General features: G+C 42.0%; 1 protein-coding gene across 1 annotated transcript in view; it reads left to right on the plus strand.

Annotated features, from left to right (window-relative positions):
• Positions 1-2,517: 2,517 nt before the first annotated feature.
• CAPN13 (calpain 13) overlaps positions 2,518-13,489 on the plus strand; it is a 68,254-nt gene continuing 57,282 nt past the window's right edge. The window contains 1 exon segment of the mRNA XM_049695810.1: positions 2,518-2,737. Coding sequence (XP_049551767.1) covers positions 2,540-2,737 — 198 coding nt within the window. The 5' untranslated portion in view covers positions 2,518-2,539.

Genomic DNA, 13,489 nt, shown 5'->3' on the forward strand with positions numbered 1-13,489 from the left:
GGAGGGAAGTGAGTCTTAGAAGGGGGATTCCTAAAGTCAGCTGGTGCACTGCCCAGTGGTGGGCAGTGAGGGCCCTGCAGATGAGCCTGGGAACTGATCCCCAATTATAAGGCCCTTTTGCAAGATTCTGATAGAGAAGTCAAGCCAAACTGTTCAGACTCATTTTTACCTGCAGTTAAGAGCTGCTTAATAACAGTCTCATGATTGTAGGTGGGTGGCTTGGCAGTGTTGTATTGACTCCACTATCCCTAAGGATGTGTACAGATGGTGGATCCATGGTTTTCACAACTCTCCCTTATCAGGTGTCGTTGCCGTTGTCTTCAGTTGGCAGCCAACTTCTGTTAACATTTTCTTGTTCTTGAGCGATACCTTACTGTTGTTTCAGCTTTATCACTATTTATGTAGTTTGTTGTAGGTTCTCCTCTTAACCCTACAGGGAGTGATGAGGTACACTGACGTATTTTCACCTGTTATTTTCCAAGAGCCAGATTGAAGAAATGTATATATCATACTGGGCTAAACCAAAGGAAATTGCTCATATTCAATCACTTTTACCTTAGATTAAACCATATGATACTGACTATATTCAACCATTTTTGACCTATAGAAATGGCAGTTTCATATGGTCCAACCTAATAGTTCAAATATAAATTATTCTTATCTCTTTTGCTAGATAATTGTATGCATCATTCCCTCCAAATATGTGTGTACAGTGATACTTATTGGTGCTATTTTGCCGATGAATTTGTGTTATCTAAATAATTTGCAACATACTACTATTATATGTTAACCGTAAGAAAATTATGTTATTTTTTAAGTTTGCACATTTTTTCTGTGATCCAAGATCCTGATTGTAAGCTCATATTCTTTCTTTATGAGTTGTTCTTTCATGTTCCTCTCCAGTTCTTTATCATTACCTGATTCCTTTTTCGCTGTGAAGTGGTTGTGGATAGGACATACGGACCTTCCGGTCTTTTGTGTCACCTTTATAGACCCTGGTCAAAGAAGATTGAAAAGCACGACTTTATGGGCTAAAGAGGTTTTTCAAGTCCCACAGCTAGTAAGTGTGGATAAGGATTCAGATCCAAGCCAGCTTGCCTTGCAGATGGAGGATGTGATGCATGTTTTGGTAAATGGCATCAATTACACCCCAGTGGCTTCCTGGACAAGAAAACCCAGGCTACCTTGACTGCTCTTTAGAGAAATTAGGACGCCAACATTTACTGAGTGGCTGCTGTTTGCCAGTCACTCTGTTCAGCCTGTTAGGTCCAATGTCATTTAATACAGCAATAAACCCTCTGAGATTGGTATCATTAATCCATACAGGTGGAGAGATAGGTTCACGGGCTTGAATACTAACGTACTATTGCAGAACCGGTGGGTAGGTGGTGAGAGCAGAGAGCAAACTTCAAAGCTCATTTGATTGTTCACTGCACTGCCTCTTCTTCCTCCCCCACATCCTCAACCTCCCGCCCCTATATTCATCATCGGATCCTATGGGTTCGACCTAAAAAATGACTCTGGAATCTGTCTCTCCACCATCTTCACTACCACTGCTCTACCACTGTCTCTCCCGTGGACAAATACGCAGCAGCCTCCGAGCCTCTGCCCCGTCTCAGACCCTCCCCATCCCGCTGTATGGCCTCCAACTTGCTCCACGATCCCATACACAGATCTGACCATAAGCCACCTCTCCAGTGGCCCTGCAGTGCTTGCAGGGCATAACACGAAAGCAGTCCAGTTTTCCAACCTACCTTCCTGGCCTTGTCTGCCAAAACTCTCTACTCCCAACCCTCACTCCACTGCCTCTCCAGCCCCTCCCACCCCCTCTAACACCCATGACTTCTCCAATCCAGTTCCTGGTCCTCCATGTAGTTGCTACTCAGGGCACCTGAAGGGACTTTTTTTTTTTTTTTCTTAACCTACCTGCCAGTTCTCCACCTGGCAAATTCTTCTTCCCTCAAGGCCAATTCCAACGTCAGTGCTTGTGGGAGAACCACCCCAGACTCTCCTTGGCAGTTCCTAGCTTCTCCTCTTTATATCCATCCACAGGACTCTGTACACATTTTTAATTAGACAGTTTCTGTTGAATGAGAGCTTGTTGTTGAAATGTCTAATCTATTTTTCCCACTTGATAATGAGCCCCCAGGGGATAAAGATCGTGTCATATTTATCTTTGGATTGCCGGCATTCAGAAAAGTGCTTGGTGTAAAGTCAGCACTCAATAAATGTTCATTCATGTATGAATAGCCTCTCACGCACGTAAGAGCATCCTGAGAAGCTGTTCAGTACAGCAGCCTGAAAACTGAACTAGAAGGAAGGATGCTGGGATTGTAGTCCGGGCTCACCTACCAACTGGCTGTGTCACCAGGGATAGCACTGATCTGGGTCTCAGTCTCCTCACTTGTAAAAGTGGGGGACATCTGAGTGCCTTTCAAGGGTTCACATCTAATGATGCAAAGGACTTGACGGCTTACCCCTAAAAATATCTTTTTTCTCACTGAAAGGGAAAGACCTTATACCTCTTCCAAGAAGAGTCATGGCGCACAACCAGGAGCTTCTAGCCAAGACCCCCATCATCAAGTTCAGGCAACAGGACTTTTACTCCTTGCGGGATTATTGCCTAAACAGAGGGCTGCTGTGTGAGGATGAGGCATTCCCTGCTGAGACTTATTCCATAGGTCTACAGCTGCTCAAGGGAAAAAACCTCTCCAGCCTAAGCTGGATGCGGCCAAAGGTAAGTGAACCTCCTCTCTAGGGACGCGCCCAGCTCCTGGACCCTCTGACATACTGCCTCCCATGGTGCCTCCCCCTGAAATGAGGGGCCTGAGACCTGGTTTTCAGGGCTGGCCCAACTCAAACTGGAAGGAGACTGAAGTTCATCTGGTCCCTCAGCTACAGAGTTGTATCCACAGTGGGATGGAATGACCCTGTACCAGGAAGCAGGACCCCAGTTCTAAGACAGCATGTCACTAGATTACATGCCTCCGGATTCCCACATAAAAAATGGGAACGCATGGGTAGGAGGACTGTAGTAGCAGCTGTGGGGTCTCTTCAGTCTCCGTAAATGAGCGCCTCTGTCAGTCTTCATCATTCTTTAATCTGTCAGGTATCACTGTCTTTATCTTTTTTCTTTCCTTATTAGAATTTACTCAAAGGGAAGATAACATGTCAGTCACTTATATAATAGGATGAATTTCAGCAGTTGCCTTGCCTCTGTCGTGTATATTTGTATTTTCAATCTTGTAAAGGCTGATCACCTATGAAAGAGTTGTGAACATCAGCTGTAGAATTAGGGAGGTATTTCATGGCAATGTTCAAACCCCCCGACTCCCCCACCCCAGTAGACGACCACTAACTCCACCTTGAAGCCCGGTGAGCCCTGTTGGTTTTTTCTAGAACTATCTCAGTTTCAGGGCATGAAGCTCCAAGGGAAATTTCTCAGCCCACTGGACATTCTCATAATATCATTTTCATGGACGCAAAGGACCTGGCTAAGGGCCACTTTGAGGGCCCTGATGCTCAAACCTCCTGTTCATGCTTCCAAAAGCAGCCAGCAGAACCTAGACTAAGAGGAGAGAATCTAATGTCTAGTAAGCTGATGATTATGATTTCAGCAAGCATTACTGAATGCGACTGAAATGCCAAGCACTCTGTGCAACACACTCAATAAAGCCAGGTTAGGTTATACAGAATAGGTATTTTCTGATGACAGAGAACAAGACGGAAACTCTAGAGGTAACAACTCCTGTCCTAACTCAGGACCAATTTGTAGCTTTGGGGAAGGGGAGGGTGAGTGGGGATCAGGTGGGGCTTAGGATGCTACTTCGTTAAGATGGGGGTGCTTCAAGCTTCTAGAATCCATCTTACCATCCAGAGACAGTAAGTCCCCAACAATGACTCCCTACTTGTGGACTTCACTTCTAAGGAGAGCTGAGCAGAGAACTCTATTTAGAGCTTGGAAGGATTATATTTTTCTCCCTTTGTTATTTTCAGATGAGGTTCTTTTAGAATTTTTTTTTTTTTTTCACAAGGTACTGAGCAATAGATGTGAGACCATATTTATAGTGTTAAAGAATTTATAACATTTTTATTTAGAAAGGGTTGAGAGTTTTTTATTATCTAATTCCAGCAACATCTCAAACTGTGATGTCTTTTGAGGTCCAGGAGAAACTGAGGCAAACAGAAATGAAATGACTCACACAGAATCATTCCAGGAACCCAAAACAGAGGCAGCCAGGGGCCAGATACTTTTTACTCCCGTTCTTCTTTTACCCATCCAAAGGCTCTACCAGGGGGTCATTTTTCATTCCAACATTTCTTGTATAATGTATATGTGGATATGTCATATCTCTTTGTATCCCTTATCACAACTGTCAGCACTTACGCTTGTATAGTATTTTCCAGAGCTTTCCATGTGTCTTCTCTTACTTTGTCTCATGTTCTTTCCCAGTTTTATGAGAGAATAGGTTCAGACAGGTGATGTGACTTGCACAATGTGACACAGTTAGTGAAGGAAAGAGCCAGGATTTAAACTAAAGTTTCTGACTCCACATATGGTACTATTCCTCACATAGGATTGTGTGCCCCACAGGATTCTGTTAGGATTTGGGTGAATGAATAAGTGAGCGAATGAATGATTATGTCCACAGGCACCTGAAATGGGTTTCAAGCTCTACATGTATAATAGAGAATTCTTGAGTTGACCTGTTTTCCAAGGAAGATGGTGGAGGAGAAAGCTGATGTACTCACCCCTTAAACATGGTGACGTCCTCAACTGCCACAGCTCACAGCTGCGACTGAAAAGAGCCTTGAAGGAGAAGCTCCAGCCAGCATGGAGCAATCCTACCTGTAATGGCCAACACTTAGATAGTGCTGACCACATGGCAGGCCTGGCTTTAGGTGCTTTGACTCACTGAATCCTCATAATAACTCTATGAGGAGGTACAATTATTAGCCCCATTTTACAGTTGAGAAACAGAAACAGAGAATTAAGTGACCGGCCTAAAGTGTTAGAGCTGGGATTTGAGCCCTGGAGTCTGGCTCTGAGACATATTCCTAACACCACAACTGTGTCGCCTCCTGTAAGCCTTCATCATAAGCTCGTGATGTATTTTAGGCTCCTGTTTGCTGCTCATAATACCTTGTGCACCGATAGAATCTCCTACTTTGTCTGGGTAACAGAATCAATCCCTGTCTATCTTCTGCCCTTCTTTCCATTTTTATAGGTGAAAAGAATGAGGATAAAAATGGTACCAGTACCTAACAAGATTATTTTAAGGAATGAATGAAGACAATACTTAGAACATTGTCTAGCACATTGTAAGCACTTACTAAACACTAGCTATTGTTACTATGACTAATTTGGGAGGGACGGCATAGAGTAGCAGCCACAGGGACCATCCTCTGGGATTTCTTGGGCTTTCACTGTCCAGTCATCTCAGCTTCAGTCTTCAGCCATTTTCAGCAAACACTTTTAAGGAGAAATGTGGGTCAGAGGAAACCATTTGGGGAGGCCAGGGTAGCCTGGCAGGGAGCGTGCGTAGTGCCTCTCTTCTCACATTTTCTTGCCTATCACTATTAGAAGGTTGCCTCCCAATCTAAAGCTTGCTCAGTGCCTAACCAGAGGCCTGACTGGCATCCCCTAAACTTCAGTTATATAATGGCTGAGGTGGCAGCAAGGCTCCTTAGGCCATGTCTGCCTTCTAGGCTTTTCTAGGTAATGGGAAAGCTTCATACTCCAGGCAACTGTTAAACCATCATGGGTATCATTCTACCTCGCGTACTCATCTAGGCTAGGCAGGTTCAACAACAGTGCAAGAGTCAGGGGCATGAAACTAGGCTCAGCTTTCTACGCCTCATGAGGAAGCAAAGTTGCTTCGCATCCCATAGTTCATGTTCTCTCTCTCTCTCTCCTTTCGCCTACCTCTTCCTCCTTCTTGTCTTCCCTCTCTCTAACAATTAACCCTAATCCATTTTGCTGCTGTAGAAGCTCCTTCTGTTGCCTCCTTCAGCTTTTCTGGGTTTGAGGAATTGGTAACCCACTCCCCACACCCTCCCCTCCCCCCACCAGCAGGCAGTCAGGTTCTGTAAATGCCTGTGACTGTGCCTGGAGCAAATGGCACTGAAAGGATCCAACTCCTCATCCTCCTCAATGTTTCCTGCAACACCAGCCTCAGCAGGAGACAACGCTGAGAATTACACCTATACCTGGAGGCTCTGCGTGATATTTCCCCGAACTGAATTTGGCACTTAGGGTCACTTTCTTCTAAACATTTTATTTCATGAATAATAACAAATTCCATTTATCAAGCATGTACCTATGCTAGGTATTAATCTAAGCACTTTACGTACAACATTTCATTTAATTACCATAACAGGCCTATGAGGTCAATAATATTATTATCCTCATTCAGTAGATCAGCACTGTCCAATAGAACTTTCTACAACGATGGAAATGTCCTTTCTGCCAATACAGTAGCCACTAGTCACACGTTGGTATTGAGCAATTGAAATGGGCTAGTGTGACTGAGGTATTGCAGATTTGATTTAATTTAATTTAATTTTATTTTATTTAAATGTAAGTTGCCAATATGGCTTGCGGCTACCATATTGGAAGACACAGAATTGTAGACGTAGATCTTCACAGCAGAGTTGCCACTGTGTCAGACTGAGGAATTGAAATTTCATCTTTGTCCCCATTCTTTAGTGAAAAACATGTTCATTTCTCAACTGAAGAATGGGCTGGGGGCCCAAAACATGTTCGGGACTCAGCACCCAGCCCCACTGTGGATTTTGGCCTGTGGCCATCCCAGAATGAAGTGTTGCCTACCCAGACACCGACGTTCATCTTCCAAGTAGCCAGAGCAGAGTTTCCGAAAGGATGATTTACTATAAATGATCCACCTTGGTTTCAGCATGAGTTATTCCGGAAAGGAAGGGGTTAACAAAGTGGCGCTCTGAATGTAGGCTGTGAAGGCAACAGGTAGCAGAAGGCGACAGAAAGAGAGCGTGCCAACAGCCAATTGCCACGGAGCCAAAGAACTCTGATTCCAATAAAGCAAAGTTCTCTAGCAAAAATAGAAAAGGGAGTGACGCTGCCACCTGGCGCAGCCTGAATTGTGGCCACCGGCTGAAAGGGCCTGTGTCTGAAGACCAACACGCTAAACCGGGTGTTTCCTCATCCAAGAGCAGCACACCATCTCGGGGAGGGCATGAGGAGCCTTTGACAAGAACACAGGAATCGCTGTCCAAAACATAGGAAGTGATGCCGTGTTAGAAGGGACACCTCCAGAGACAACTGCAGGGGAGTGCCTTGTTTGGTACCACTTCAGGTATGGGTTATGGGTGTGGATGCAGAGGGGAAGAGGGAGGAGGAGAGGGGAGAGGTCGAGATCTCCTACAGGACATAACCAACAGGAGCTATATAGATATATCCTATTGATTTATTTATTATGAAGAATTGGCACACATAATTATGGAGGCTGAGGCGTCCCAAGATCTGCTATCTGCAAGCTGGAGACCCAGGGAAGCTGGTGGTGTAGTTTAGTCCAAGTGGGAAGGCCTGAGGACCAGGGGGGCTGATGATGTAATTCCCAGTCCCAGGACAGGAGAAGACCAATGTCCCAGCTCAGCAGTCAGGCTGAGAAGGGGTGAATTCTCCCTTCCTCTACGTTTTGTTCTATTCAAGCCCTCAATACATTGGATGATGTCCATCCATATTGGGGAGGCAATCTTGTTTACTGAGTCCACTGATTCAAATGCTAACACTCCTTAGAAATAGTGTGTAGCCAAAAATCTGGGTACCCCATGAGCCAGTCAAATTGGCACAGAAAATGAACTATCACAGCTTCCTTCTGTACAGATGATGTTGCAGAGACCTCAAAGGGCCAGTCCATCTCACAGAGTCAGAAAACACTGAAGACCCTGCCTGCCAGTGTGGTCCATGGGGAAGGCATTATGGGAGCGGAGTGCCTGATGCACAGCCTGATTCCTGTGGGACCTAGGATAAATCACTCAACCTCTCTGAACCTGCTCCTTGCCCTGGCTGGGCCTCAGAATCACCTGAGGAGCTGTGTGGATCCTGAACTCTACCTCCATCTGACCTACTAAATCCAGGTCGTGGGGGCGGCCTCCAGCAGTCTCCATGTCTGTGAAGCTCCTGCGTGATTCTGAATCACACTCGGGGTACAGACTGCCCATCACCAGTCTTACCACATTCTCTAACTGCCCTGGTGTGCCCAGCCCACCTAGTGACAGGGGACCTGCCCAGAGCCAGGGGATTTTTATCTACCAACCATCTTGATCTATTTTCTCTGTGGGCCTGGTCTCAGAAAGTCGGCCCGGCAGACTGAAATGCTTCTGGGTATAACTTCTGTCTCCTCCTACCTTTGCTCTTTTTGGATCACCCATGACCCCTCTAAAGCCCAGAGTGAGGAAGGAACAGGCAGCTCAGGACAGGAGATAAAAAATGCTAGTTTGGTACCTAACTTTTATGCACACAATTCTAGTGTTTGCCCATAAATTTGATGTTGACAATTGATTTTTGATTTGAAATAATTATCCTTTAATTTTCATAAAGTATCTTTCTATTCCTAATTAACTAAAATTTTGGGTTTTTTCATTTTCGATTTTGTTATTTTGGTAAATCAGAGAAAGTTGTGCATTTATCAAATGCCTTCAAGGCATTTATTGGAAAGATAGCAATTGTTTCTCCTTTGGCCCATGTAAATGGTATTTTATACCATTAGATATCCTGATAGGAAACCATCCTGGCATCCTGCATTTCTATGGCAAACCCTACTTAATGGTAGTGGGTTAGTTGTATAATTTATTGTTGATTCATTTGCCGGGTATTTATTTCAGTATATTTCCGTAAATGAAATCAGTCTGTGATGTGATGTGTGTGTGTGTGTGTGTGTGTGTGTGTGTGTGTGTGTGTGTGTGTGTGTGTGTGTGTGTGTTTCTCTCTCTCAGGTTGGGCATCCAGGCTGTGCTGACTTCTTAAAATAACCGGTTGCAGGATTCTTTCTTTTTTTAAACACAAACTGTAAGCGACACAGGAATTATTTTCTAAAAGTTTGAGAGAATTCAGCAAGAAAATTTTGAGCTTAGAAGCCTTGACAGAGATAATAGGGAGATATTCTTTGATCTTTTAAAAATACTGTTTCAAGGTTATTGATTTTCAGGTTATTTACCAACTTGGATCATTTTGGCCATGTTAATTCTTGTCAGAAAATCATCAGTATGCTTAAACTGATTAGTATAGAATTTTACATCACGTTTTTATACTGCTAAAACCTCCTTTCTATTTCTAATTTTATTTGGGTTTCTCTAGCATATTAGCCAAAGGTTGGGCCTAAGTAAACCTTCTCCCCAAATACAATGTATTCAATATTTGCGTTACTGATCTTGCTGTGTTTCTATTTTGTAATTCACCAGTTGTTCTGTTTATCATTTCTTTCCACCTATGTTTGTGAGGCTCTTTTGGTCTTTCTAATGTCTAAGAGTTGACTGTGTAATCCACGTTTTTATTCTCTCTCGGTTTTTTTTTTTTTAACATCTTTATTGGGGTATAATTGCTTTACAATGGTGTGTTAGTTTCTGCTTTATAACAAAGTGAATCAGTTATACATATACATATGTTCCCATATCTCTTCCCTCTTGCGTCTCCCTCCCTCCCTCCCACCCCTCCAGGCGGTCACAAAGCACCGAGCTGATATCCCTGTGCTATGCAGCTGCTTCCCACTAGCTATCTACCTTACGTTTGGTAGTGTATATATGTCCATGCCTCTCTCTCGCTTTGTCACAGCTTACCCTTCCCCCTCCCCATATCCTCAAGTCCGTTCTCCAGTAGGTCTGTGTCTTTATTTCTGTCTTACCCCTAGGTTCTTCATGACATTTTTTTTTCTTAAATTCCATATATATGTGTTAGCATATGGTATTTGTCTTCCTGACTTACTTCACTCTGTATGACAGACTCTAGGTCTATCCACCTCATTACAAATAGCTCAATTTCGTTTCTTTTTATGGCTGAGTAATATTCCATAGTATATACGTGCCACATCTTCTTTATCCATTCATCCGATGATGGGCACTTAGGTTGTTTCCATCTCTGGGCTATTGTAAATAGAGCTGCAATGAACATTTTGGTACATGACTCTTTTTGAATTATGGTTTTCTCAGGGTATATGCCCACTAGTGGGGTTGCTGGGTCATACGGTAGTTCTATTTGTAGTTTTTTAAGGAACCTCCATACTGTTCTCCATAGTGGCTGAACCAATTCACATTCCCACCACCAGTGCAAGAGGGTTCCCTTTTCTCCACACCCTCTCCAGCATTTATTGTTTCTAGATTTTTTGATGATGGCCATTCTGACTGGTGTGAGATGATATCTCATTGTAGTTTTGATTTGCATTTCTCTAATGATTAATGATGTTGAGCATTCTTTCATGTGTTTGTTGGCAGTCTGTATATCTTCTTTGGAGAAATGTCTATTTAGGTCTTCTGCCCATTTCTGGATTGAGTTGTTTGTTTTTTTGTTATTGAGCTGCATGAGCTGCTTGTAAGTTTTGGAGATTAATCCTTTGTCAGTTGCTTCATTTGCAGATATTTTCTCCCATTCTGAGGGTTGTCTTTTGGTCTTGTTTATGGTTTCCTTTGCTGTGCAAAAGCTTTGAAGTTTCATTAGGTCCCATTTGTTTATTTTTGTTTTTATTTCCATTTCTCTAGGAGGTGGGTCAAAAGGATCTTGCTGTGATTTATGTCATAGATTGTTCTGCCTATGTTTTCCTCTAAGAGTTTGATAGTTTCTGGCCTTACATTTAGGTCTTTAATCCATTTTGAGCTTATTTTTGTGTATGGTGTTAGGGAGTGTTCTAATCTCTTACTTTTACATGTACCAGTCCAGTTCTCCCAGCACCACTTATTGAAGAGGCTGTCCTTTCTCCACTGTACATTCCTGCCTCCTTCATCAAAGATAAGGTGACCATATGTGCGTGGGTTTATCTCTGGGCTTTCTATCCTGTTCCATTGATCTATATTTCTGTTTTTGTGCCAGTACCATACTGTCTTGATTACTGTAGCTTTGTAGTATAGTCTGAAGTCAGGGAGCCTGATTCCTCCAGCTCCGTTTTTCGTTCTCAAGATTGCTTTGGCTATTCGGGGTCTTCTGTGTTTCCATACAAATTGCAAAATATTTTGTTCTAGTTCTGTGAAAAATGCCAGTGGTAGTTTGATAGGGATTGCATTGAATCTATAGATTGCTCTGGGTAGTAGAGTCATTTTCACAATGTTGATTCTTCCAATCCAAGAACATGGTATATCTCTCCATCTATTTGTATCATCTTTAATTTCTTTCATCAGTGTCTTATAATTTTCTGCATACAGGTCTTTTGTCTCCTTAGGTAGGTTTATTCCTAGATAGTTTATTCTTTTTGTTGCAGTGGTAAATGGGAGTGTTTTCTTGATTTCACTTTCAGATTTTTCATCCTTAGTGTATAGGAATGCCAGAGATTTCCGTGCATTAATTTTGTATCCTGCTACTTTACCAAATTCATTGATTAGCTCTAGTAGTTTTCTGGTAGCATCTTTAGGATTCTCTATGTATAGTATCATGTCATCTGCAAACAGTGACAGCTTTACTTCTTCTTTTACGATTTGGGTTCCTTTTATTTCCTTTTCTTCTCTGATTGCTGTGGCTAAAACTTCCAAAACTATGTTGAATAAGAGTGGTGAGAGTGGGCAACCTTGTCTTGTTTCTGATCTTAGTGGAAATGCTTTCAGTTTTTCACCATTGAGGACGATGTTGGCTGTGGGTTTGTCATATATGGCCTTTATTATGTTGAGGAAAGTTCCCTCTGTGCCTACTTTCTGGAGGATTTTTATCATAAATGGGTGTTGAATTTTGTCGAAAGCTTTCTCTGCATCTATTGAGATGATAATATGGTTTTTCTCCTTCAATTTGTTAATATGGTGTATCACATTGATTGATTTGCGTATATTGAAGAATCCTTGCATTCCTGGAATAAACCCCACTTGATCATGGTGTATGATCCTTTTAATGTGCTGTTGGATTCTGTTTGCTAGTATTTTGTTGAGGATTTTTGCATCTATGTTCATCAGTGATATTGGCCTGTAGTTTTCTTTCTTTGTGACATCCTTGTCGGGTTTTGGTATCAAGGTGATGGTGGCCTCATAGAAGGAATTTGGGAGTGTTCCTCCCTCTGCTATATTTTGGAACAGTTTGAGAAGGATAGGTGTTAGCTCTTCTCTAAATGTTTGACAGAATTTGCCTGTGAAGCCGTCTGGTCCTGGGCTTTTGTTTGTTGGAAGATTTTTAATCACAGTTTCAATTTCATTGCTTGTGATTGGTCTGTTCATATTTTCTATTTCTTCCTGATTCAGTCTTGGCAGGTTGTGCATTTCTAAGAATTTGTCCATTTCTTCCAGGTTGTCCGCTTTATTGGCATAGAGTTGCTTGTAGTAATCTCTCATGATCTTTTGTATTTCTGTAGTGTCAGTTGTTACTTCTCCTTTTTCATTTCTAATTCTATTGATTTGAGTCTTCTCCCTTTTTTTCTTGATGTGTATGGCTAATGGTTTATCTATTTTGTTTATCTACTCAAAGAACCACCTTCTAGTTTTATTGATCTTTGCTATTGTTTCCTTCATTTCTTTTTCATTTATTTCTGATCTGATTTTAATGATTTCTTTCCTTCAGCTAACTTTGGGGTTTTTTTGTTCTTCTTTCTCTAATTGCTTTAGGTGCAAGGTTAGGTTGTTTATTCGAGTTGTTTCCTGCTTCTTAAGGTAGGCTTGTATTGCTATAAACTTCCCTCTTAGAACTGCTTTTGCTGCATCCCATAGGTTTTGGGTCGTTGTGTCTCCATTGTCATTTGTTTCTAGGTATTTTTTTATTTCCTCTTTGATTTCTTCATTGATCACTTTGTTATTAAGTAGTGTATTGTTTAGCCTCCATGTGTTTGTATTTTTTACAGATCTTTTTCTGTAATTGATATCTAGTCTCATGGCATTGTGGTTGGAAAAGATACTTGATACAATTTCAATTTTCTTAAATTTACCAAGGCTTGATTTGTGACCCAAGATATGATCTATCCTAGAGAATGTCCCATGAGCACTTGAGAAAAATGTGTATTCTGTTGTTTTTGGATGGAGTGTCCTATAAATATCAATTAAGTCCATCTTGTTTAATGTATCATTTAAAGCTTGTGTTTCCTTATTCATTTTCATTTTGGATGATCTGTCCATTGGTGAAAGTGGGGTGTTAAAGTCCCCTACTATGAATGTGTTACTGTTGATTTCCCCTTTTATGGCTGTTAGTATTTGCCTTATGTATTGAGGTGCTCCTATGTTGGGTGCATAAATATTTACAATTGTTATATCTTCTTCTTGGATCAATCCCTTGATCATTATGTAGTGTCCTTCTTTGTCTCTTCTAATAGTCCTTATTTTAAAGTCTATTTTTTCT

This window comes from Orcinus orca, chromosome 13 (genome assembly GCF_937001465.1).
Source record: "Orcinus orca chromosome 13, mOrcOrc1.1, whole genome shotgun sequence".
Taxonomy (NCBI): Eukaryota; Metazoa; Chordata; class Mammalia; order Artiodactyla; family Delphinidae; genus Orcinus; species Orcinus orca.